Source organism: Hylobates moloch, unplaced genomic scaffold (assembly GCF_009828535.3).
Source record: "Hylobates moloch isolate HMO894 unplaced genomic scaffold, HMol_V3 SCAFFOLD_1, whole genome shotgun sequence".
NCBI classification, from domain to species: Eukaryota; Metazoa; Chordata; class Mammalia; order Primates; family Hylobatidae; genus Hylobates; species Hylobates moloch.
The window spans coordinates 106,705,310-106,731,882 of record NW_026652276.1 but is presented as its reverse complement, the minus strand read 5'-3'; the positions used below and the strand labels follow the sequence as shown (position 1 = coordinate 106,731,882).

The 26,573-nt window shown below is 45.6% G+C and overlaps 1 protein-coding gene across 2 annotated transcripts in view; it reads left to right on the top strand.

The window, feature by feature from the left end:
• GALNT17 (polypeptide N-acetylgalactosaminyltransferase 17) overlaps positions 1–26,573 on the top strand; it is a 589,297-nt gene that overhangs the window by 533,960 nt on the left and 28,764 nt on the right. For both annotated transcript variants that reach the window (XM_032757582.2, XM_058444434.1), the window contains exons 7-9: positions 7,672–7,857; positions 12,298–12,435; positions 19,637–19,732. In XM_032757582.2, the coding sequence (XP_032613473.1) occupies positions 7,672–7,857; positions 12,298–12,435; positions 19,637–19,732 (420 nt within the window). The remainder of the gene's footprint in view (positions 1–7,671; positions 7,858–12,297; positions 12,436–19,636; positions 19,733–26,573) is intronic.

Genomic DNA, 26,573 nt, shown 5'->3' with positions numbered 1-26,573 from the left:
ATGTGGCTACACATCTCAGTCCCGTGGGGGGCCTTTTTACATACACCCAGGTGCCTCAACTTCATCCCTGGGGAATGTGATTTATAGGGCTGGGGTGGGATCCAGGTGTTTGTAATTTTATTTCATTTTATGGATGGATGGATGGATGGATGGATGGATGGATGGATGGATGGATGGATGGACTGGAGTGCGGTGGCATCATCATAGCTCACCGCAGCCTTGAATTCATGGGCTCAAGTGATCCTCCTGTCTCAGCCTTCTGAGTAGATGAGACCACCGCCATGTGCCACCACACCTGGCTAATTATTTAATTTTCTTTTGTAGAGGCTGGTCTCCCCATGTTGCCCAGGCTGGTCTTGAACTCCTGGCCTCAAGGAATCCTCCTGCCTCAGCCTCCCAAATTGCTGGGATTCCAGTCATATGCCACTGCACTGGACCTAGTGAAAGTATTTAGTAAATGATGAAGTTGAATGTATGAATGAAACATGTATCAAAAGATGTAACTAAACCAACGTGCCACTGAAGACTCTCCAAAATGATGAAAATCAATCTCCATTGACATTCATCTCCCATAGTGTGTCTTCTTCCAGGACCATCAACTGTCAGGAAGCAGAACAATGTGTCCTGCCTAAGATTTCCCAGACCCCAGAGTCTTATGATGGTTTCTTTTGCCTCGTCCCTCCCATATTCCAGAGGCCTGGGTAGGTTAGGGCAGGCTTTTTGCCCCAGTGAATGAAGCTTCAGTATATCCAGTGGCTAAGCAAGAAAGCTAGGGGTCATTCATAACCCTCCTTCTCCTTCCAAGCCATATCCAATCTATTGTTGATGATTTTGCCATTAAAAATCCCTCGGCCAGGTGCGGTGGCTCACACCTGTAATCCCAGCACTTTGGGAGGCTGAGGCGGGTGGATCACTTAAGGTCAGGAGTTCAAGACCGGTCTGGTCAACATGGCGAAACGCCCTCTCTACTAAAAATACAACAATTAGCCAGCCACTCGGCTGTCATCCCAACTACTTGGGAGGCTGAGGCAGGAAAATTGTTTGAATCTGGGAGGCAGAGGTTACAGTGAGCCAAGATCATGCCACTGCCCTCCAGCCTGGGTGACAGAGCAAGACTCTGTCTCAAAAAAAAAAAAAAAAATCCCTCAAATCTATTTACATCTCTATTTTGTTGCTGTCGCTAAAGCTATCAGCTCTTCTTGCCTGCAAAATAATAAAGCATTCTTGTTTTCTCCATCTCCCCTCTTCATGCTGCCAGTCTTTTCCCCATAGTTCAGCCAGAGTGATCTTTTCAAACCCAAATCCTTCAGTGGCTTCTCATTTACAACAAAGATCAATTTCTTTTTAACATGACCTCCAGGTCATTGCCTGGTGTGGACCCTACCTACCTCTCCAATGTTTTCCACTACTCTCCTCTCTTCCAGCCCTACTTTCTGAATCCATTTTCTACATTCCAGCCACATGGCTATTCTTTCAGCTCTTTGAATATCCTCTGTGTATTACTTATCTATTGCTGTGTAAGCCCAAATTTAGTGGCCTAAATAACAATTGATTGGATTAAGATTCTGAAGTTTGGAAGTCTGGGCTGCTGTCAGCCAGGTGGTTCTTCTGCTCCACATGGCCCTGGCTATGCTTATGCACGCACTGGCTTTCCACTGATGGGTTGTCTTGGGGGTGTCCAGTCTCACATGGCCTCACTCCCATGCCTTAGTCTTCAGCCATGATGTCTGGAATAGCTGGGCCTCTATTGCTCCATTGTCTTTTATTCTCAGCTTCCTTACAGCCTGACGGGCTCGGAATTCCAAGAGGAAGAAAGTGCAAGCCGCAAAGTCTCTAAGGCCTAGTCCTGGGTTGTGTGAGACGTCACTTCTGCATTCTGTTAATCAGTGCAAGTCATAACATCAGCCCAGATTCAAGGAGAGGGGAAATAGGTTCAGCCTTTTTATAGGAAGAGCAAAAAAGTCACATTGTCAATGAGGGTGGGTGGAATTGTTGCTGCCATCTTTGAATACAGTCCAGCACACCCTGCTGTCTCCTTCACAAGGTCATTGCAACTGTGCTGGCTGCCTCTGGGCTTGGGACTTTGCCCACTTCCTCTACTCAGCTCAGCCTAGCCCTTCAGACTTCACCTTAGTATCCTTTCCTGGGGGATGCTTTCTCTGAGCCCACTGGCCACATCCCCGTGTTACATGCTAGATTTTTAGCCCTGTGTTGTTTTCCCTTATGGAAAATCTCCCTTTGTGATGGTGTATTTCCACCTGTGATTCTTTGATTAATGCATTTCCCTTGCTAGATTATCCACTTCATGACAGCAAGGACCTTGTCTGCTAGCACCTCTCATTTCACCCCCCTGCCCAGCCCAGTAGGCCCTGAATGGATCATTTTTTGATGAATAAATAAATTAATGGATGAGCATCTGTTTCTGGAGTCACCACACCTCCTGGAGGCCCATATCCATTTAAGCAGGGCCACTTCCCCACTTCCCTAGCAAGGGGTCACCAAGAACCCTGTGGTGGGTTCTTTGCCCCCAGGACTAGCCCCAGAGCTTGGAGCGTGCCCTCCTCCTGGACCATTCCAACCCATCTGGAAGGCTTCCTCCCTCCACTGTGTGAGGAGCCACAGCCTGGGGAGCTTTCCATTTGGGCACTTCCCTCTGCTCTTGGCATCAGAAACATGCCAATCAGAGTCTCGTTCCTACCTTTCTATGTGTTTCCCTTCATTTCTTCAGCCTGCCTAGGAACTCACCATGTGGGCTGGTAAACATTGATGTAGAGAATAGATCCGCAGGACCCTTTCTTGGGACCAGCTGTACTTGGGATACTCATAGCTGGGTCTTATGTGTGGTGGAAACATAAACTGAATCACTCCCTTTAGAGGATGCCCCTTTTGCTTCCAGACCTCTTGGGTGGACTCAGAGGCCAAGGTGGAATATCACTTCTTCCGGGAATACCCCTCCATAGGGGACTTAGCTGGACTGTTGGTTTATTGCTAAGGCTCAAAAGCCTTCAGTCCACTTTCTTGCATTTCTTTCCATCTGCTATGTTGGCCTGGTTGCTTAACCACTGGCAGACTTCGCATCAGCTCATCGTCACTTAGAGCCAGCCCATGAGCTCTGCTAGTGGTCACCCCCAGCCAACACAGAGCAGAACCTGAGGCCTGAAGAATCACTTGTCTCCCAGGCATCCTCCAGCCTCCCTTGCACAGCCATGCTGCCACATGGCTTTGTGCAGCAGCAGGCTTTGACCTCTGACCCTAGGGTGTCATTGGTGCCACTGCAGATCCACGGAGCTTCCTCTGCATATATCCATACACCCAGCTCTGTCCTCACTGTTTCCCCTGCTCACTATGGTTACCGTGCAGGTCAGAGGCACCAACCAGGCACCCGGAGTGAGGGACAGGGCTGTGGCTGAGGAGGAGCCAAAAGGTCTACAGCTGTAGGTCAGCTCTCCCTGGGCAGGAGGGGCCAGTGTGTGCTGCTGTCGCATGTGGTCGGGGGTGTGGTTCTGACTCCTCCCCTTACTGACTGTGGGGTTATGAACCACTTTCTCCACCTCTCTGACCCTCAGTTTCCTCATCTGTGATGAGCTGATGAGGGAGTTAGTGTTTAGTGCTTTTTGTCATTACTGGACTGGTCCTGGGGTCTGGAGTGGGCAGAGTGGGTGTACTTGCCTCTCTAAGGGGAGGGAGCTGTGAAAGTGGAGAGTAGAGGAGAGATAAGCAAGAGGAGCCCTCATTTTCTGTCTCACACAAGAGGTGCCGCAGTTCATGTTCAGGATTTAAAATCCAGTCTGTCACTGGAGGTGATGAGCTAAAGTGCAGACTTAGGCTGAGTCAGGCAGGATAATGACCACAATGCATGCCCAGTGATGGCAACGTTGTGGGCATCCAGGCCAGCAGCAGAATTCCTGGGCAGGCACTGACCCTGGCAGTTCACCCTGGGCTTGCTGGACCCCACAGCAGGGCATACCTTCAAGACATCTGCTAGTCCAGGAGCCTCTGAGTCCTCCCCAGACTCTACAGGGAGAGCTGAGGGACTTTGGGTCAATGCACACTGAGTGTGCTGTCTGATATCCACACCACAGAGCCCAGGACAGGAAGCCCGTGTCTCTGCCACACGGGACAGATGTGCTGAGCTTCCTGCCACCTGTCTGTTACACCATCTCCCTCCCCTTGTTTAAAAGGCTTGGTGTCCAACACAGGGCTAACACAGCCAACATCTGGCTCCTCCATCCTCTCACCTCCACTCCTAACAGCTACATCCACTTCAACTCTCTTGGGAGTTTGGCTGCACCCCAGGAGTGAAAGCCATCCTGACCTTAGTCTGGATGGCTTGTGGAGGACATGGTGCCAAGTCAGACTGGCTTGTGGGTTCTGTTCCCACTTGGCACCTGTGTTCTTATTATTGGGTTTCAGGCTTTTGCTAAGGTCTCTTATGCGCCTGTGTCTGTCATCCCTGTTAAGTCCTTGAAGAGTTCTACTTTGCTTCCATCCATCCTCCTGAGCCTCCCCAAACTGAGATTCATGCCCGAATCTACTTTCCCCCATCTCTCTGTCTGTCTGTCTATCTATCTATCTATCTATCTATCTATCTATCTATCTATCTATCATCTATCTATCTTATCATCTATTTTTATCACGGCTTTGCAGATATATTCACATACCATTATAATTCGTCCATTTAAAGTGTGCCACTCAATGGTTTTTTCAGTATGTTTGAGCTGTGCAAAGTTCACCACAATCAATATTAGAATGTTTTCATCACCCTAAAAGGAAACCCCAAACCCATTAGCAGTCACTCTACCTTCCTCCAGCCCCCTGCCCACCACCTCCCAAGCAACCATCAATTTATTTACCAGACATTTCATATAAATGGAATTATAGAATATGTAGTCCTTTGTGATTTGCTTCTTTTGCTTAGCATGCTTTCCAGGTTCATCCATGTTGTAGCATGTATCAACATTTCATTTTTTTCCCAAATAATATCCCATCATATGGGTATGTTACATTTTATTTATGCATTAATCAATTGTTGGACATTTGCTTAATCCAAGGTCATGAATTTTTACTCATGTTTTCTTCTAAGAGTTTTATAGTTTTAGCTCTTACGTTTAGATCGTTGATCCATTTTGAGTTAATTTTTTATATGGTGTGAGGTAGGAGCCATGTCCGTTCTTTTGCAAGTTGTTCCAGAACAATTTGTTGAAGATATTATTCCTTATCCCACTGAATTGTCTTGACACCCTTGTTGAAAGTTAGTTGACCATAAGTGTGAGAGTTTATTTCTGGACTTTCAGTTCTATTCCTTTGATCCATATGTCTGTCCTTATGCCAGTACCACACCGTCTTGACTATAGCAGCTTTGTATTAAATTTTGAAATTGGGGAGTGAAGTCCTCCCAGTTTGTTCAAGGTTGTTTTAGCTATTTGAGGTCCCTTGTTTTTCCTTACGAACTTTAGGATCTGCTTGTTAATTTCTGCAAGGAATCCAGCTGGGATTTTTATAGGGATTGTGTTGAATTTTTAGATCAATTTTGGGTGTATTACCATCTTGACAATGTTAATTCTTCCAATCCTTGAACATGGTACATCTTTTCATTCATTCACTGAGTCTTGCAACATCATTGTGAGACCCTGATTCTTTATATATTGTCCATACCTTGAAATTCAGCCACCTTGTTTTACTGTCTAAGACACCAGTTTCGTGTCTCTATTCCCAGGCCCTTTGCCAACATTTGGCCTCCTTGACTTCCTTCCATGGCCAGCAGCTGGGTCTAACCTAACATGCGAGGGCATCTAGCTGTCCAGTCCCAGATCAAAGAAGTCTGGAACGTCTATTCTCTACTAACCACTTAGCCCACAATTCCTCCTGGAAGAAGCAAGCAAAGTGAGGATTCTTGCTTATGGGAGAATTTTCTATCTGTATTGTTTCCCTGTGGTATAACCAAAGTTGGGAAATAGAAACAGAACATCATACACACACAAACAAATTTTGCCACCAAATTCAGTCAACAAAAGTCAAGAAGGGGGTATGCAGACACTCAAGAGTGTCCCAGTATTCTTGCTTTGGTGGTTACTGGGAGACTAAAGGTGGAATGGCTTGAAGTAACCCATCTTGGAATGAGCCTACCTGAGTCAGCTCACCTGCAAAAACTGTCACTTATGCAGAGCATACAGTGTCTTCACAGCAGAACAGCCTCACAGATTCCTGAAACTTTTCTGTCATTTTCCTTTTTTTCCACTGGTACTAGGAACTTCGTTTCCATAAATTAATTTTTTTTTACATTAAGGTTTTTGTTGTTTTTTTTTATTTTCCCACCTGGACCAAGAGAAGTTGGATGGTCCAGCTTTCCTTTTGGAGCAGGGCCTTACAGCCTAGGTGCCTGCCATCCCCATGCAGAGGGATGAGAAATCCCACACCCTTGGGCTTTTGCATCCCTCAAAGGCAGCCATCATTGCAGCTTTCCTTCTGAATAGTTCGGTAATAGCAAGCGACAGCTGTTCATGATGGCATTGGAGTGGATGCTTCCAGAAGGCTTGGCATCTGTACCCAGAGGACTCCAAACTAGAGCATATTAACAATGTAAAGCTAGGCTGGGAGTAGTGGCACATGCTTATAATACCAACACTTTGGGAGGCCGAGGTGGAAGAATCACTTGAGGCCAGGAGTGTGAGACCGGCCTGGGCAACATAGCGACACCTCATCTCTACAAAAAAATTTAAAAATTAACTGGGCATGGAGGCACATACCTGTAGTCCCAGCTACTTGGAAGGCTGAGGCAGGAAGATCACTTGAAGCCAGGAGTTCAAAGTTACAGTGAGCTGTGATTGCACCATTGCACTCCAGTCTGGGTGATAGAGAGATACCCTGTCTCAAAACAAAACAAAACAAAACATAACACAGAACTGGATCATGATATACAGCTTGTGCTGATATGAATAAAGAAGATCTGTTTCTTAGTATGAATTTTCCATTCTACATTGGCAGGGCACAGCTTCAGCCAGGTAGGAAACACAGCCTTCAGAGATGTCAATTGTGCATTATTGAGAACATAAGAGAACTCATGTGTTGCCATGGCCAGCTTAGGTTTATGGGCCTTTCTTACCTAGAGGTGGATTTTATATCCCGAGCTGTTGTTTCTATAAGAATTCTCCCAAGCCTCTTTTTTATATGTTTTAGTCAGGTTAGGTTAGACCATGCTGCAGTAACAAACCAACCTTGAACTCTCATTTGCATTATTTGTTTATTTATTTATTTAGAAACAAAATCTTGCCCTGTCACCCAGGCTGGAGTGAAGTGGCACGATCTCAGCTCACTGCAACCTCCACCTCCTGGGTTCAAGTGATTCTTGCGCCTCAGCCTCCCAAGTAGCTGGGATTATAGGCATGCGCCATCATGCCTGGCTAATTTTTCTATCTTTAGTAGAGATGGGGTTTCACCATGTTAGCCAGGCTTGTCTCCAACTCCTGACCTCAAGTGATCTGCCCACCTCGGCCTCCCAAAGTGCTGGGATTACAGGCATGAACCACCGTGCACAACCTCTCATTGACTTTATATATTAAAATGTATTTCACATGTATGCAAAGTCAGCTGAACCATTGCTTTTGGGCTTGAGGAGGGGGCATAGCCTCTGGGAATTTCTTTTTCAGGCTGATGAAATCTTTGTACCCCTAGGTATGGCTCTGTGGGGGCAGCATGGAGGTCCTTCCTTGCTCACGGGTGGCCCACATTGAGCGGAAGAAGAAGCCATACAATAGCAACATCGGCTTCTACACCAAGAGAAATGCTCTCCGCGTTGCTGAGGTCTGGATGGATGATTACAAGTCTCATGTGTACATAGCGTGGAACCTGCCACTGGAGGTAGGGATCACCAGCCTTTCCCCACCACCCCAGAACGCTGATCCTTACTGTTTGGTCACTATTTATTTAATAAACCAATCGTTCCTCCCCAGAAAATGCTCATGCTTAGGAAAATTATGAATGCATTTCAAAGGGGTTCACAGATGTCTCAGCTTTAGAACTCCTGCCTAACTCCAGGGCTAGCACAACGGAAATCTCTTTAAATCCACTTACAGAGATTAGAAGGATCTTAGTGTGTTAATCCCAGTCTTATTATGTTAATCTGGCTGCCCTGCTCCTGATCATATGCTATGTCCAGAAAGTTCTTGCCCAGATATTTGGCAACAGACCCTTCATCCTGCCATTGTGTGACTTCCCATGGAGCTCCAGCTGCCCCGTATCATATGCCTTTACTCTATGCCAAATCCCCTAGCTCTTCAGCTCTTCTCCACATTCTGCTCAGAAGATGGCCCAAGGAAATTTCCATGTTACTGCAGCCCCACAGGAGTGTCGTGCGGTAGTTGTACATTAGCGTGGTTTGAATCCCAGCCCTATCATTTATGAGTCAGGAGATCTTGACCAAATCCACTCATCTTCTCTGTACCATTCATCCATTGGTATCCACAGGGGATTTGTTCCAGGACTCCCTGTGGATAGCAAAACTCACAGATGCTCAAGTCCCTGATACAAAATGGCGTAGTATTTGCACATAACCTAAGTATAACCTCCTGTGTGTGTGTATATATATATATATATATATAAAATATATTTTTATATAATATATATTATATAAATATAAATAATATGTATTATATAAATATATAGTATATTATATGATATATAATATATATTATATAAATATATATAAATATTTTTTATGGCAGCACAAAGTTTTTTTTAATTTTATTTTTCCATTAGTTATCAGGGTACAGGTGGTATTTGGTTACATGAGTAAGTTCTTTAGTGGTAATTTGTGAGATCCTGGTGCACCCATCACCCGATCAGTATACACTGCACTATATTTGTTGTCTTTTATCCCTTGCCCCACTCCCACTCTTCCCCTGAAGTCCCCAAAGTCCATTGTATCATTCTTATACCTTTGCATCCTCATAGCTTAGCTCCCACATATCAGTGAAAACATACGATGTTTGGTTTTCCATTAGAATAATACACTCGAATCTCATCCAGGTCATTGCAAATACTGTTAATTTATTTCTTTTTATGGCTGAATCATCTCTCCATTACTTATAGATAATACAATGTAAAAACTGTGTAAATAATTCTTATGCTTTATTTGTATTTTTTTATTGTTGTATTGTTCTTACTGGGCTTTTAAAAAATATTTTCAGTCTGCAGTTGGTTGAACTGATGGATGCAGAAACTGTGGATATAGAGGGTCAACTGTACCTTATTGTCCTCAGCTGTAAAATGAGGATAATAGCAGATTCTCCTTCCTGGGGTGATTGTAAGAACTAAATGAATTTATACGTGTGGCATGCTGAGAGTGGCACCTGGGTGCATTGTTCATCCTCTGCTGCACAGCAGGGTGACTTGCACCCTCAGCCACAGCTCAGTTTATCTCCTCAGCCAGAGCACCCGTAGGTGTCTGAGCCACGCTGGAAAGTCACCTGGAGTGGTGCCCATTGAGAGATGGCAGCCCCTATGTGTCAGGAGGCTAGAGCCCAAAACAGAAGAAATACGGTCGAATATGTGCCAGATTTGTGGGTCAAGAAGATAAAAGTGAAGAATTTATTCAGTGTTGTTATAAGTTTTGAAATACATTCTCAAGAATTAAAAAACCCCTTCTGGCCAGTTAGCACTTTTTAGCTGTTAAGCAAGAAGTGCTTTTATCCATTATTATTATGTAAAGATAGGTAACATTTGTTGAGCACTTACTATGTCCCAGGTACCTAGTAAGTCATTATTTGTAATATCTTATTTAATTCTCGTAACAACCTCATGACGTAAGAACTGTCTGCCTCAGTTTCCTCATCTATAAACATGGATTGTTAAAATTTACCTGATAGGACTCCTGTGAAGATAAAACAAGGCTGAGAACACAGCTTAGCAAATATTAAGTGTTCCATAAATGCTAGCTTGATATGAACGTATTATGATGTTCATTTTACAGATGAAGAAATTGAAGCTACAAGAAGCTAAAAGGGGCTCGTTCAAGGTCCCACACAAAGCACATGGGCAGGGATGTCAGTTCAGGTCCTCATACAAAACCTCACCCCAGCCCTGTGAAATAGTGAAATAGGTATTATTATTATTCCTGTTTTGTAAAGGGCAATTTTTTTTTTTTGAGATAGGATCTCACTCTGTCACCCAGACTGGAGTGTAGTGGTACGATCTTGGTTCCCTGTAACCTCCATCTCCCAGGTTCAAGCCATCCTCCCACCTCAGCCTCCTGAGTAGCTAGGACCACAGGCGTGTGCCCCCTACCTGTCTAACTTCTGTATTTTTTGTAGAGACGAGGTTTTGCCAGGTTGCCCAGGCTGGTCTTGAACTGTTTGGCTCAAGCAATCCTCTCGCCTCAGCTTCCCAAAGTGCTGGGATTACAGGCATGAGCCACTGCACCTGGCCTCAAGTTTTGACCTGGAATGGTGGTGTGACTTAGAGTTACAAATAACTCAAGTCTTTTGACTGTAGCCAAGTGCTTTGTCCATGACTGCAGACAATCTCTGGTCCCAAATGCCAGTGGTAACCTACCAGGCTTTTAAAAAATGACCATTAGTTCACGCCTGTAATCCCAGCACTTTGGGAGGCCGAGGCGGGCAGATCACCTGAGGTCGGGGGTTCGAGACCAGCCTGACCAACATGGAGAAACCCTGTCTCCACTAAAAATGCAAAATTAGCTGGGCGAGGTGGCACGTGCCTTTAATTCCAGCTACTCCGGAGGCTGAAGCAGGAGAATCGCTTGAACCTGGGAGGCAGAGGTTGCGGTGAGCCGAGATGACACCATTGCACTCCAGCCTGGGCAACAAGGGCCAGACACCATCTCAAAAAAAAAAAAAAAAAAAGACCATTTCATGAATCATGCTAAATATATTAAAACAAAGAGTTAAAGGTTACAGCTCAGGGTTGTCTTTGAGGTTGAATAAGTTTGACATTTAAAGGGATTTCCCTTTAAAATCATAGCTTGACTGCCCAAGTGATCTTAATGACATAATTTGAAGTCTTCTCCCAGGCCCCCCAGTGCATCCTGTCTCTGCTAATTCCTGGCCATCTTGCAGCTGAGTCTGCGGAGTCATATTTCAGATACTTTATTTTCCCTGTCAGCACACAGCAGCCATTACAGGTTCATTTCTGTAAAAGCAGAGTGAATTATTCATTAGAACATCATTACAAGTTTTGCAATGGAAAATTATTTTCACTTCTGCATATAATGAACTTCGCAAAGAGCCAACAAAAGGAGAAATTTTGCAGGTATAGGATAAAAAGACAGTAGGTGGTTGTAGGCATTTATTTTCTTGTCCTAATCAAATAATTCCTCTAATAATTGTCTCTGATAGTCACTAAGGAAATGCGGAAGAGAAGAAACTGAGAATGTAGGTCGTCAACATCAGCGTGTCCCAGAAATCCATTTGCACAGCAATGATAAGGATGGTTGACTTGTCTGGGACCTTTATTGCTGCAGGTTCCTGATTTTGCTCAGGAAGGAGGATTCCCTGGCCTGGGTCTGGATGAATCAAATAGGTCTCCTTAAACCACCCTTCTGGCCGGGTGCGGTGGCTCACACCTGTAATCCCAGCTCTCTGGGAGGCCGAGGCTGGCTGATCACTTGAGGTCAGGAGTTCGAGACCAGCCTGACCAACATGATGAAACCCCATCTCTAAATATAAAAATTATCCAGGCATGGTGATGCAAGCCTGGGATCCCAGCTACTGGGGAGGCTGAGGCAGGAGAATCGCTTGAACCCGGGAGGCCAAGTTTGCAGTGAGATGAGATCGTGCCACTGCATTCCAGCCTGGGTGATAGACTGAGACTCTGACTCAAAAAACAAAAACAAAAACAAACACCCTTCTGAATAAGCATACGAGGCTTAATATATATATATATTTTTTCGAGACGGAGCCTCTCACTGTCGCCCGGGCTGGAGTGCAGTGGCGTGATCTCGGCTCACTGCAACCTCCACCTCCTGGGTTTAAGTGATTCTCGTGCCCCAGCCTTCTGAGTAGCTGAGATTACAGGTGCCCACCACCATGCCCAGCTAATTTTTTGTATTTTTAGTAGAGACGGGGGTTTCACCGTGTTGGCCAGGCTGGTCTCGAACTCCTGACCTCGTGATTCACCCACCTCTGCCTCCCAAAGTGCTGGGATTACAGGTGTGAGCCACCATGCCCAGCCCAGGCTTAAGATCGTCTATGTGAAGGTTTCCCTGAAAGTGACTCCACCTGTGCCCCACTCTGGCCAGAGCTCCACAGTCACTAACACCCCTTGGCTTCTCTCTCCTTTCAGAATCCGGGAATTGACATCGGTGATGTCTCCGAAAGAAGAGCATTAAGGAAAAGTTTAAAGTGTAAGAATTTCCAGTGGTACCTGGACCATGTTTACCCAGAAATGAGAAGATACAATAATACCGTTGCTTATGGGGAGGTAATTCAGACTGTGCATGCTTTTGGCTTGGAATGCTGTTCAGTATGCTGTGGGTTGCTTTGCTGGGGAGAAATAGAGTTGCTCATTCATTCAATGAGTGGTTTTGGAGGTGCTGGCCCTCACAGCAAGATTCTCTCTAGCTGGAGGGTTGGGGTAGGTAACAAAAGTGATGAATGTTACAATGGACTATGGATAAAAGACTGTGTCTTTTTTGCCTGAGATACGTAGCAGATAATGAATTCTGTTTGGGAAATGTTGACTTTGAGGTCCTCTGGGACCTGTAAGTGGAGATACTGAGCAGGAAGTTTGGATGTAAAGAGAGGCAGGAGGGTTGGAGTCCTCCATTGCTCTGTGCTGTGGGCTGGAATCACTTACCATCAAAGAAAGGAGGAAATGTTTTCAGATTGTCTATGGTGTGATCATATCACCTTTCTAAACCTGAAAGCAAAGCAATTTTTCTCTTATTACAAATACCATCAATATGCATTTGAGAACATTTTGAAAATAATAATAGTAGAGATGAATATTTGAGTGCTTTTGAAGTACTGCACACTATTCTAATTGCTTTTTGCCTACAAATTAATTTCACCTTCACCTTATGAGAGATTCGCGTTATTTCTGTTTTCTTGATAAGAAAACTGCAACTTAGAGAAATTATCTAACTTACACAGAGCGTATAAGTCATGAAGCCAAGATTGGGCATGGGGATCTGGATACCAGAGATAACGTGTACACTTTGATATATGGGCCTCTGCACTGTGAGTGTGTGTGTGTGTGTGCATGTGTGTGCGTGTGTATATACCCATGTATTTTTTTTACTAAAACCATTCCGTTCACAATGCCTAAGAATTTGAAATTTTACTCAATAATATGGAGGATATGTAAGTGTATCATGATATATTTTTTGTCAGTAATTAATGGCCGCAAATGGTTCCACTTTTTGTGTAAGCTGGGCTTTGCTTGAGAACATAGACACTGGTGTCGTTTCCAATTTTAAAATATCACAAGTACCATTGCTGAGAACATCTTCGTATAGAAGCACTCATGCATCCACCTCGTTCTCCCTTGCGATGCCTGTTTGAGACGGAATCGGTGACACACAGTCAGGCCAAGGAGCAGGGAGCCGGGTGCTCTCAGTTTGGCTGAGACACCCTATTAGCTCCGCAATCTGGTTTTCTTTCCTGGGACTCCCTGTGACTACCAGGTTAAAGCTAAGAAGAATCCCTTTGACTTAGAGTATTTACATTTTTCTACAACTGTGGATTTTCCTATTCTTTGCCTGCTGCCTTTTATGGAAAGTAAATCAACCACAGGTTAAGTCATCAGGGTGTAGAGTGGTGACCCTCCTGAGCTGGAATTTGGAATGGGATGCTCACGTCTTGCAAGGGCAGTCTCTAGGGCGTTTAGGGATACATGAAGACTGGAGCCAGCCTGCTGGGTTCAAATCCTAGTAGGCTGTTACCAGCTGTGTGGGTCATCTTGGCAGCCATTCCCTCATCTATAAAATGGGAGGAAGGAGAGTATCTCCTCTACAGGGTTCCTGGGGGGATAAAATGAGCTGTGATTACTAGAGTTCTTAGAGCAGTACCTGGCATGGCCAAGCGCCATGGCTCACACCTGTAATCCCAGCACTTTGGGAGGCCAAGACGGGTGGATCACTTGAAGTCAGGAGTTCAAGACCAGCCTGGCCAACATGGGGAAGTCCTGTCTCTACTAAAAGTATATACATATAAAAAAACTAGCTGAGTGTGGTGGCCGGCACAGGTAATCCCAACTACTCAGGGCTGAGGCAGGAGAATCGCTTGAACCCGATAGGCAGAAGTTGCAGTAAGCTGAGATCGCGCCACTACACTCCAGCTGGGTGATAAAGTGAGACTGTCTCAAAAAAAAAAAAAAAAAAGGTACCTGGCACACAACAGTAGTTATTAATAGATCTGAACTGCCTTGCCTTTTCTTTTCCAAAATAAAAGCATGAATTTTTAAAAATTATCAAAGTGAGATTAAATATAAAGGAAGAATCAAACAATGGGCAGTGAATGGATTATTCCTAAGACAATAAGACAATTGGGTCAGTTGCTTAGCTTTTTGGAAAATAAATCAATTTAGATTCTTACAGCTCACCATGTACCAAAGTAGATTTCAGATGAACTGTAGCATTACATGAAAGAAATAATAAAAGAACCATGCGGAAATAGTGATTAATCTGATCTCTGAATGAGGAAGGGCTTTCTAAGAATGAAATCCACGCAAGAAATGCAAAGGAAATGTGTCATGGATCCAAGCTCATAAATATTAAAATAATCTGTACATCAACTGAGTAGATAAATAATACACCAAACTGGAAATACATATATCACAAATGCTATAGATGAACAAATACCATTAATATATAATAAGCTGCGCAAGTTAAGTTAATTTTTTTTTGAGACAGTCACCCAGGCTAGGGTGCAGAGGTGCAATCTTGGCTCACTGCAACCTCTGTCTCCTGGGTTTTAGCAATTCTCCTGCCTCAGCCTTCCGAGTAGCTGGGATTACAGGCATATGCCACCATGCCCAGCTAATTTTTGTGTTTTTGTAGAAACGAGGTTTTGCCATGTTGGCCAGGCTGGTCATGAACTCCTGACCTCAAGTGATCCACTCGCCTCAGCCTCCCAAAGTGCTGGGATTACAGGCATGATTTTTAAAATTTGATTTAAACAACAAAATAAAACATCCCCAAGGAAAAATAAACAAAGTACAGGGTCAGTTACACAAGAAAAAATACACATGGATGAAAAACACATGACAATTTTAAATTTATTTCATAGTCAAAGAAAATAAAAAATTAAATACACAGAGGTGTTTTTTTTTTCTTTTTCCTCTCTGCAAACGAACAAAGATTCATTTTTTGAAATATGTGTTGATACTTTACAGGCAAGGCCTTAGTAATATGAAAAAAATCATATCTTCTGTGAGAGTGCAAATTGAAATGATCCTTTTAAAAAGCAATTTGAGCCACATGTATTAAAAAGCTTAATAATGACAGTATAGTTTCTTCTCCACTCATATCCCAAGCAAATAATCTGAAATAAGGACAAAGATTTGAGAGTAAAATTGTTCAGCTCAGACATGTTATTTTTGAGGAAATTTTTTTTTAATTTAACTTGGAGATTAGTTGAATATAATGCATTCATGGTTGGAGATATTTTATAACCATTACAAATGGTGCGTACAAAAGTTTAATGACATGAGAAAAATATTGATACCACAATGCTTAAGAGGAAAAAACTCAGGATGATAAAACTGAATTTGCTGCTATTTTAGATTGGAAGCAAGTGTGATAATAGCATTGGGAAATGGAGAAGATACTTAAAATTACCTTGGGGAGTAAGTAGGACTTTGGGCAGTTTTGCGGGTGGGTACTTTGTCACACTTCTCCAACTTTCGCTAATGTTAGGTGATACTTTCATCATTAGAAGAAAAATAGTTACTCAAAAGGAAATAATAAAAATGATGACCAGCCTGTGTCCCCCAGGCTGGAGTGCAGTGGCACAATCTTGGCTCACTGTAGCCTTGAATCCCTGGACTCAAGCTATTCTCCCACCTCAGCCTTCCAAGTAGCTGAGACTACAGGTACTCATCACCACATCTGGCTAATTTTGTGTTTTTGTTTTTGTTTTTGTTTTTATAGAGGTCTCACTATGTTGCCAGGCTGGCCTTGAAGTCCTGGGCTCAAGTGATTCTCCCACTTCCGCCTCCCGAGTGTCTGGGGCTATAGGCATAAACCACCTAGGCTAGAAGGCTGCCAGACCTGCTGTGTACAGCTCCACAGTCTGTGAACTGCACAGTGCACAACTCCAGGAGCTGCCTTTGACATCAACCACAGTATAGATGATGTCCTTTGAGCCATACAGTAGGGGTGGCATTGTGATCATAGTCTGATTATTTGGAAGAGAGAGGCCTTTTGTTTTTACAAACTTTCTTTTTAAAATAATAAAATCAATACATACATTCTATCGGAAATATAAAGATGAAAACTAAACTTACTCCAAATCCCAATTCCCAGATATAATCAATGTTAACATTTTAAGGCATCTGGTTCTATTACTCCTTCTCTACCTGCTGAATATCACCATTTACAGATATATATATTTCAGATGGACTATAGTGTTAAATGAAAGAAACCAAATTAATCAAAAACCATTTTTTAGATAGGTCTTCCTTTTTTTTTTTTTTAAGAGATAGGGTCTTGCTCTGTTGCCTAGGCTGGAGTACAGTAGCATGATCATGACATACTATAGCCAAAAACTCCTCTACTCAAGCAATCCTCCCACCTCAGCCTCCCTAGTAGCTGATACTACAGGTGTGAGGCACTGCTGTTGGCTCTAGACAACTTTTTTTTTTTTTTTTTGAGACACAGCCTTGCTCTGTCACCCAAGATGGAATCCAGTGGCACAATCTCAGCTCACTGTAGCCTTAAACTCCTAGGCTGAAGCCACCCTCCCACCTCAGACTCCTGAGTAGCTAGGACTACAAGCACATGCCACCATGCCTAGCTAATTTTGTTTATCTTTTGTGAAGTTGGGGTCTCACTATGTTGCCCAGGCTTGTCTCAAACTCCTGACCTTAAGTGATCTTCCAGCCTCAGCCTCCCAAAGCACTGGGATTACAGGCATGAGCCACTGCACCCAGCCCACATATGCTTTTAACGCTTAGGGCAGGAGTCACTCTCTCTTACCAGTTATCTCTGAATCCTCGGAAGGGGTAAAGAAGTTCTCCTTGGCCGGTTGCAGAGGTTCACGCCTCTAATCCCAGCACTTTGGGAGGCCGAGGCAGATGGATCACGAGGTCAGGAGATCGAGACCATCCTGGCCAATATGGTGAAACCCTGTCTCTACTCAAAATACAAAAATTAGCTGGGTGTGGTGGCGCGTGCCTGTAATCCCAGCTACTGGGGAGGCTGAGGCATGAGAATCACTTGAACCCAGGAGGCGGAGGTTGCAGTGAGCCGAGATTGCACCACTGCACTCCAGCCTGGTGACAGAGCAAGACTCCGTCTCAAAAATAAAAAATAAAAAAGAAGCTCTCCTTGTTGGCCCTAGCATATTTCAGACATTGCAGTAGACCGTGGACTACTTTAGGGCAGGGACTATGTTATTTATCTCTTGCTCATTAAATTTAGCACAGTGCCAGGCACTTACCAGGCCTTCAGTAAATATTTATTAAATTACTGAATGATAGATTTGATTGCAGAAACATTAGAACAAAGTTTAAAAGCCTGGAAAGTCTCAAATCATGACGAAAAGTAAATATTCTGTTAAAACATTCATGTCTTTAATATGTAAAGAGCTCTTGGCCAGGCACAGTGGTTCACACCTGTAATCCCAGCACTTTGGGAGGCTGAGGTGGGAGAATTGCTTGAGGCCAGGAGATGGAGGCTGCAGTGAGCTATGATCGCACCCCTACACTCCAGCCTGGAGTACAGAGCAAGACCCTGACACTCAAAGAAAAAAAAAAAGGATTCAAAAATCTGCTCTGTAATCCCAGCACTTTGGGAGGCTGAGGTGGGCAGATCAGGAGATCGAGACCATCCTGGCTTAACAGGGTGAAACCCCATCTCTACTAAAAATACAAAAAAATTAGCCGGGCGTGGTGGCGGGTGCCTGTAATCCCAGCTACTCGGGAGGCTGAGGCAGGAGAATGGCATGAACCCAAGAGGCGGAGCTTGCAATGAGCCAAGATCATGCCACTGCACTCCAGCCTGGGCGACAGAGCAAGACTCAGTCTCAAAAAGGCCAAGGAGTGGATCGTCAGGTCAGATTCAAATCAGCCTGGCCAAGTGGTACCCATCTCTGTAAAAAAAAAATTAGTAATCCCAGCTACTGGGGAGGCTGAAGCAGGAGTATCACTTGAACCCAGGAGGTGGAGGTTGCAGTGAGTCAAGGTCGCGCCATTGCATTTCAGCCTGGGCAACAAGAGCGGAACTCTGTCTCAAAAAAAGAAAAGAAAAGAAAAAGAACAGAATGCCTTTTCCTCTCTTTGTTTCCATGGAGAATATAATCTGGAGGGGAATGAATATAGATGGAGAGGACCAGCAACAATACCTTTTTCCCACCCATTGAGACCCTAGGGTGGTGGTGGGATGGATACCCATATAGATCACAGTGCACCCGGAGATCCAGATTAGATCAGCTCTCACATGCTCCCAAAGACCCATGCCTAGTTTCACGCGTGTTGCTTTGGGGACTTTTGTCTATTTCCTCTGTGGGTGCGTTCCAAACACCAAACACCTACAATGGTGCTCAGCACAGCATAGGTATCAGTAAATGTTTTTGAATATATAAATAGATACTGCTAGAGCATTTTATGATAGTAAACTTTTAGGTTTTTTTTTTTTTCTTTTTTTTAGAAATAGGTCTTGCTCTGTCGCCCAGGCTGGAGTGAAGTGGTGCAATCATAGCTCACTGCAGCCTGGAACTCCTGGGCTCAAGCAATCCTCCGGTCTCAGCCTCTTGAGTAGCTGGGACTACAAGTGTGTGCCACCATGCCTGGTTAATTTGTTTTAATGTTTTTGTAGAGATGGGGCCTCGCTATGTTGCCCATGTTGGTCTTGAACTCCTGGGATCAAGCGATCCTCCTGCCTCAGCCTCCCAAAGTGCTGGGATTACAGGCGTGAGCCACCGCGCCCAGCCTAATTTGCTTTTAGGTTCTTCATGCCTTTATGCAAGTAATGACCTGAGAAGCTAACCTTTGATTACCCAGTTTATTAAAACCAATGTTGGTGCTGAGGCCCACTTACAAGCCTAACCATCTGGATAACCAGATTTTACAAGCCACTTGGAAGCCTTAGAAGCCACTGAGAAGCTTAGAAGCCACTTAGAAGCTTCAAAGCCATTTAGAAGCCTAAGATCTGGGTAACCAGTGCTCCTATATGCAGAAGTTCCCTGAGATTGCCTTTCATGTTAGGAATGGAGGTGCTGTGAGGGTGGGGGGCAAGCTGCCCAGGACACAGTCAGAGACCTAGCATCCATGCCATCCACCTTAAGACTTCATCTTTCTTGCTAAGGTGATCACCGCAAAGATTTGAGCCCTGGTCCTCACTTAGAGGCTCGTGTTGTCTTCCCATCATGAAGTTGGAACCAAGGCATGGTAGAACAGTGACTTGGCATCCACACCTCCACTAGCTGAGCTCTGATGGGTCGTGTTTTGTCTATTCTTGCAGCTTCGCAACAACAAGGCAAAAGACGTCTGCTTGGACCAGGGGCCGCTGGAGAACCACACAGCAATATTGTATCCGTGCCATGGCTGGGGACCACAGGTAGGAGCTCGTCTCTGACCAGGAAGGAAGTAATATCACCATCTCCGGCCCACAGGGGCCTTGAAGGCCTTCTGGATAAACTATGTTGCTATCTACCTTGGTAGTTATTTATTCTGAGATTTTAAGAAGAAGGTAGGAATCTTTCTGGCTATTTCTGTAAAGAAGCTAGGGAAAAAAATCATAAGTGGTTGTTGCATCGTGCAGATTTTTTTTTTTTTTTTTTTTGAGGTGGAGTCTCACTCTGTCCTCCAGGCTGGAGTGCAGTGGTGTGATCTTGGCTCGCTGCAACCTCCGCCTCCCAGGCTCATGCAATTCTCCTGCCTCAGCCTCCCAAGTAGCTGGGATTACAGGCACATGCCACCGTGCCCGGCTAATTTTTGTATTTTTAGTAGAGACGGGGTTTCACCATTTGGCCAGGCTGGTCTCATACTCCTGGCCTCAAGGGATCTGCCCACCTCGGTCTCCCAAAGTGCTGGCATTACAGGCGTGAGCCACTGCGACTGGCCGCACCAGTGCGGATATTAACAGGATCCATGTGCAGGTTTCATAGGTGAGTAAGTCACAATGTGCATATTTCAAAGGTGGATAAGTCACAGAGTCATTTGGTAACATGCAAGTATATACCATATGTGCATGTGCTGTCATTATAACCAAATCCACCTGCTTACGACTTCAGAGAAACAATAAGTAAATTTCTTCACTAGAATCTGATTGACACATCCATCCTGAAGGAGCATCATTAGTTTGGTTGTAAGTACAAGCTGGACCGTAAGTGCTGGTTCAAGAGCAAACAACTGATGGGAAGGAGGAGAACATTTGTAGAATGTCTTTAAAAAAAAAAATCAAACATACGGCTTCATTTATTCATTCATTCATTCATTCATTCATTCACTCAACTAGTATGTCTTGATCACATACTCTAAAATGCAGGAGCTTTTCAGAGAACACATGTGATAACCTGAAAAGAGCAAAGCAATTAACCAACAAGTAAAAACAGAGTCTTGATAAATGAATTTCCTTTGATGGCTTTGTGCTAGCCAGTGGTGTGCGTGCACAGGTGTGCGTGCATGTGTGTGTGTGTGTACACAAAAAGCTTAGCAGAAATTCTCTAAGGTTGGGAGAAAACACATCCAAAAATGTCACTAGTCTTGACATTCATCAAAATCTAAAACATTACATCAACCAGTAGTAGAAAAAGGCAAGCCACCAACTAGGAAAACATTTATATTTCAGTTTCAGAGGAACACTGAAGGTGGGTTGTAAGTCAGGCTCACAGATCCTTTCTCCAGGGCTCAGTTTGTTGGTCTGTAAGCGGAAGGCACTTGAAGAGCTACCCTGGAAACACCTTTCATCTCTCTTGTTCTGTGAATGCCCACACTCATGTGCAAAGTTGCCTTCATCAATTACACTCATCCCCACACGTGCCCATATCAAGGCTCACAGGTTTTTCTTTTCTTTTCTTTTTTTTTTTTTTTTTGAGACGGAGTCTCACTCTTTCACCCAGGCCGGACTGCAGTGGCGCTATCTCGGCTCACTGCAAGCTCTGCCTCCCGGGTTCACGCCATTCTCCTGCCTCAGCCTCCCGAGTAGCTGGGACTAACAGGCACCCACCACCGCGCCTGGCTAATTTTTTTTGTATTTTTAGTAGAGATGGGGTTTCACCGTGTTAACCAGGATGGTCTCGATCTCCTGACCTTGTGATCCACCCGCCTCGGCCTCCTAAAGTGCTGGGATTACAGGCGTGAGCCACCGTGCCCAGCCAAGGCTCACAGGTTTTTCTCTGTGTGTAGTGGTTTTGCATTCCTCTGAGGTCAGCTGTGTACCCTCTGCCACATCACTGCAGGTAGTTCTCATTGTCCGGATACTCACCCTTCCTCCTAAGGTGGGTGAGCAATGCCAGACAGGTCACTGTTCAAATCCTGAGCCCTTCAATCTTTGCAGCAACTCTGGGAAGTAGGCAGGCAGCATAAGGAAACTGAGGCACAGAGGGGCAAGTGCCCGTGAGCAAAGCAACCTACAACCCAGGCCTTTCAGCACAGCCAAGCATTTTATCCTATTTATTTATCTATTTATTTTTTTAGACCAAGTCTTTCTCTGTCACCCAAGCTGGAATGCAGTGCTCAGTACAACCTCTGCCTTCCAGGTTCAAATGATTCTCCTGCCTCAGCCTCCTGAGTAGCTGAGATTACAGGCTTGCACCACCCTGCCCCAGCTAATTTTTGTATTTTTAGTAGAGACGGGGTTTTACCACGTTGGCCAGACTGGTCTCGAACTCCTGACCTCAAGTGATCCACTGCCTCGGCCTCCCAAAGTGCTAGGATTACAGGCGTGAGCTACCGCCCTGGGCCAAACACAGCCAAGCATTTTAAAGTCAAATGATCACCTGAGGTCAGGAGTTCAAGACCAGCCTGGCCAACATGGCAAATCCCCGTCTCTATTGGCCAGGTGCGGTGGCTCAGGCCTGTAATCCCAGCACTTTGGGAGGCCAAGGTGGGCGGATCACGAGATCAGGAGATCGAGACCATCCTGGCTAACACGGTGAAACCCTGTCTCTACTAAAAATACAAAAAATTAGCCGGGCGTGGTGGTGGGCGCCTGTAGTCCCAGCTACTTGGGAGGCTGAGGCAGGAGAATAGCATGAACCCAGGAGGCGGAGCTTGCAGTGAGCCAAGAAGGCGCCTGGACGACAGAGTGAGACTCTGTCTAAAAAAAAAAAAAAAAAAATTAGCCAGGCATAGTGGCGGGCGCCTGTAATCCCAGCTACTGGAGAGGCTGAGGCAGGAGAATCACTTGAACCTGGGAGGTGGAGTTTCAGGGAGCCGAGATCACGACACCGCACTTGAGCCTGAGCGACAGAGCGAGACTCCATCTCAAGGAAAAAAAAAAAAAAGTCAAATGTGATCCATTTAAATCCAAGTTATTTATGGAGCACCATCACCATCTACAATTGGCGAAAAGTGCCCGTGGGGAGCAGGAGATTGGCTGGGAAGCTTAGACCTTCTCGTCTCCCTGAAGGTTCTCTGTAGGGAAATGGGGGTTCGCATGGAAAGCACTGAGCTACAGAATGTAATGCAGGTGGCTGTGATGGCTGAGGCGGGAGGACTGCTTGAGGCCAGGAGATTGAGACCAGCCTGGGTAACATAACAAGACCCCGGCCTCTACAAAAAATATATAAAATGAGTTTGGTGTGGTGGCACACGACTCAGGAAGCTGAGGCGAGGGGATCACTTGAACCCAGGACTTCAAGGCTGCAGTGAGCCGTGATCATGCCACTGCACTCCTGGGTGACAGAGTGAGACCTTGTCTCTTAAAAAAAGAAAAAAATAAGTGCACATCTTCATTCATTCATTCACTCAACTAATATGTCTTGATTACCTACTCTAAAATGCTAGGCACCTCTGTAACACAGGCAGCTGGTATGATACAGTCTTTGCTCTCAAAGTGTTTACCCTTGAAGGGGAGGGACTAGAAAAGAGGCAGGAAATCTACAGTAGAGTAAGTGTAACCCAGGGTGCTGGGGCCCGGGAGGTGGGAGGTAGCCCAGTTTGGTTGGAACTTTGAATGCAAGAGGGAAGGGAGTGCTGAGAGAGAAGGCATCAGAGAGGTGGAGAGCAGATGGTGAGAGACCTAAGAAGACCTGCACCAAGACTCCAGCCTGCACACTGCAGTGGGCAGCAGAATCTGGACTTGATCCAGAGGATGTCAGGGAGCCACTGGAAGGCTCACCTGGGGGTGAGAGAGGTGATATGTTCAGACTGCCTACAGCAGTTCCAGAGGGGACTATCTAAGAAGCTATGTCTTGGAATAGACCAAATGAAAAGCCCCAGCTAGTCTCGGGCTGAGATGGCCAGGAGTTGGATATAGCGACTTGTGGTACTGAGCCTAGAGGACTTGAAGAAAGGGGACACAGAGGGTGGGAGGCAGGGCCCAGCACACTCCCCACACCACCTTCCTAGGATACCCACAGCCGCTGGCCCAGGCAGCAAGATCCCAGAGGCTGAGCCCAGGGCTGTCCCACTCCTGGGCCCCATGGCTGTGCCGGATCATCCTTTTAGGCAATTACTCCAAGAGTAGCTGTGAAAAGAGCACTTAACTCCCAGACTTCTTTGTTCAATCTTCTGAATAAGTCACATTTGAATGGCGCACTTATTAACGGTGACATAATAGAGGCTATCCAAGTTAGATACTGGCATAATCAAAAACTGCTCCAAGGACGTCCACTCGTCCTGTGAATGTGGAACAAAGTAAAGATGGTCTGATCCCATAGCTTCCCCATGTGGCTCTAAGCAGTTGCATTTTGCTTTGGGTGTTTCAGGGGAAGGTTTTGTTTTTGCTTTTTGTTTGTTTGTTTGTTTGTTTTGTTTTGTTTCAGACAGAGTCTCACTCTGTCACCCAGGCTGGAGTGCAATGGCGCAATCTTGGGTCACTGCAACCTCCGCCTCCTGGGTTCAAGCGATTCTCCTGCCTCAGCCTTATGAGTAGTTGGGATTACAGGCACCCACCACCATACCCAGCTAATTTTTGTATTTTTAGTAGAGATGGTGTTTCACCATGTTGGTCAGGCTGGTCTCAAACTCCCGACCTCAGGTGATCCACCCACCTCGGCCTCCCAAAGTGCTGGGATTACAGGCATGAGCCACTGCGCCCGGCCTCAGGGGAAGGTTTTTCAAGCCACTCAGGAAGCACTTGGGTGAACCTGAGGGCTGGGATGTTAAGGCGGCAGTGTCTGCCTTCTGTGGCCCTGTGGTCCCCTACCCATCTGTGTACCCCAGCATCTTTAACACCCTTGTGATGCCCACACCTCCAGACATAGTCTGGGGCAGATTGCTGTGAACTTGACCTTCCTAACCTTTCTGTCTGGAGCCTTTATTCCTCTATAGCCCCTCCCTCAAGCTTCTGCCCAGTGGGACCCTGATAGACCAGCAGGAATGCCTGGGTGGCATAATTTCAGGACAACATGGTCAGAACTTTTTTTCTTTTCTTTTTCTTTTCTTTTTTTAGAGACAAGGTCTCGCTCTGTCCCCCAAGCTGGAGTCCAGTGGCACAATCATAACTCACTGCAGCCTTGACCTCCTGGGCTCAAGAAATCCTCCCATCTTGGCCTCTCAAGTAGCTGTGATTACAGGCATGCATCACCCCACCCAGCTAATTTTTTAAAAAGTTTTTCGTAGAAATAGAGGTCTCCCTATGCTTCCCAGGCTGATCTGCAGCTCCTGACCTCAAGCAATTCTCTCGCCTCCTCCTCCCAAAGTGCTGAGGCTACAGGTGTGAGCCCCTGTGCTTGAGCCTGTGGTTAAAATTTAATGAGGGCCTTCACTCTGAAGGTGACCACCTTCTGACGCCCTCCCCAGGCAGGAGGCAGACATCAAGTCTCCTTTCCCGCTGGGAGCTTAGTGGCACTCCCAGCACAGTGTGGCACCTTTGTTAGGAAATGGCTGAGTTTCATCTTTCCCAGCTCCACCTGCGTACGGAACTTTTCCAAGTGAAAGCTCCTGCCATGGAGCTGATTAGATTGAGTTGATTTAGAACGGCAAACCGGATTAGGCTGCTCATGGTTCCCCCTGGCTCTGGGATGGACACTTGTTAAGTGGGTCCCGGCTGCTTTCCGTCAGCTGCTTTTTAAAAAGTCAATCTGATGTTGCTTTCTGTTCAGCCATGTGTCCTGAATTAGAGAACGCTTGGCGTGGCTCTCCAGCTGCCAGGCTGTCCCTCTACTCACTCATCAAAGCTCCCCCGCTTCCCAAACCCACTCCTTCTGTGCAAGGAGTCCTGTCACCCAACTGGAATCCTTCTAAACTGCTTCCCAAAATGCCATGGGTGCAAACAGTGGCAGAATCAGAGCTCCTGTAACCAGGCGGCTCCCAGCAGAAGGAATTGGTGCTTCACGGACATCGCTAGCTTAATTAATGGACTCTATGTTGTAATTTATTATCAAACAGCAATTAAACAGATAAAATAGGCACTGAGGAGGGTAATTTCCTGTCTTGCAGCATGTGTTTGTCAACAAGATGTTCCCGGCCACTCAGAGAGCCTTGCTTGCTCGGAAATGTCTGTCGCCTCAGTTTTGGCTGGTTACTAATTAGAATTAGACAAACATCCGCTTCTTTTTGGAAGCCTGAGTTTTATTTAAAAATAGAATGTCAAGGCCAGGTGCATTGGCTCACTCCTGTAATCCCAGCACTTTGGGAGGCCAAGGCGGGTGGATCACTTCCGGTCAGGAGTTTGAGACCAGCTTGGCCAACATGGTGAAACCTCGTCTCTACTAAAAATACGAAAATTAGCCAGGCGTGGTGGCGGGCACCTGTAATCCCAGCTACCACAGACCCCCAGTTCTACCAAGCCTAGGGTGGGTCCCCAAGCTGGAGCAACCACAATGAAACCAGGACACTTTGGCTGCCGTACACGGAGAGCACCCTTCTCTGCCAGGCCCTTCTTTTTGTGCCTCTCCAGACAGCTGGTCAGCCTTCTCCAGCCACAGCTTCTGATTTCTCCAGAAAGGCAAAGGTGCTATCAGGAAGAAAGAGGGGGCTAGGGGTAGTGCTGACCCCAGGGACCCACTGTGGCATCTTTCTTAGCCCTAAACTCCCCCGATGGCTCCGCATCTGCTCTCTCGGGTCACTGCAGCTAACCCGTAGCCCAGGGTTTGACAGTGCGGCATACAGTGGACCGTGGCCCCAGAGCCGCGTGTTCCAGCCCCTGCCTAGGGACAGCTCTGAACACTCCGGGCCAGGGCTGGGCTGCGTTAAAAACAAAAATGCTGACAATAAGACCCATATCTGTTTCTGGTGACATGTTTAATCCTTCCAACTACTCTGTCTGGTAAATAGTAACCTCCTCCCAT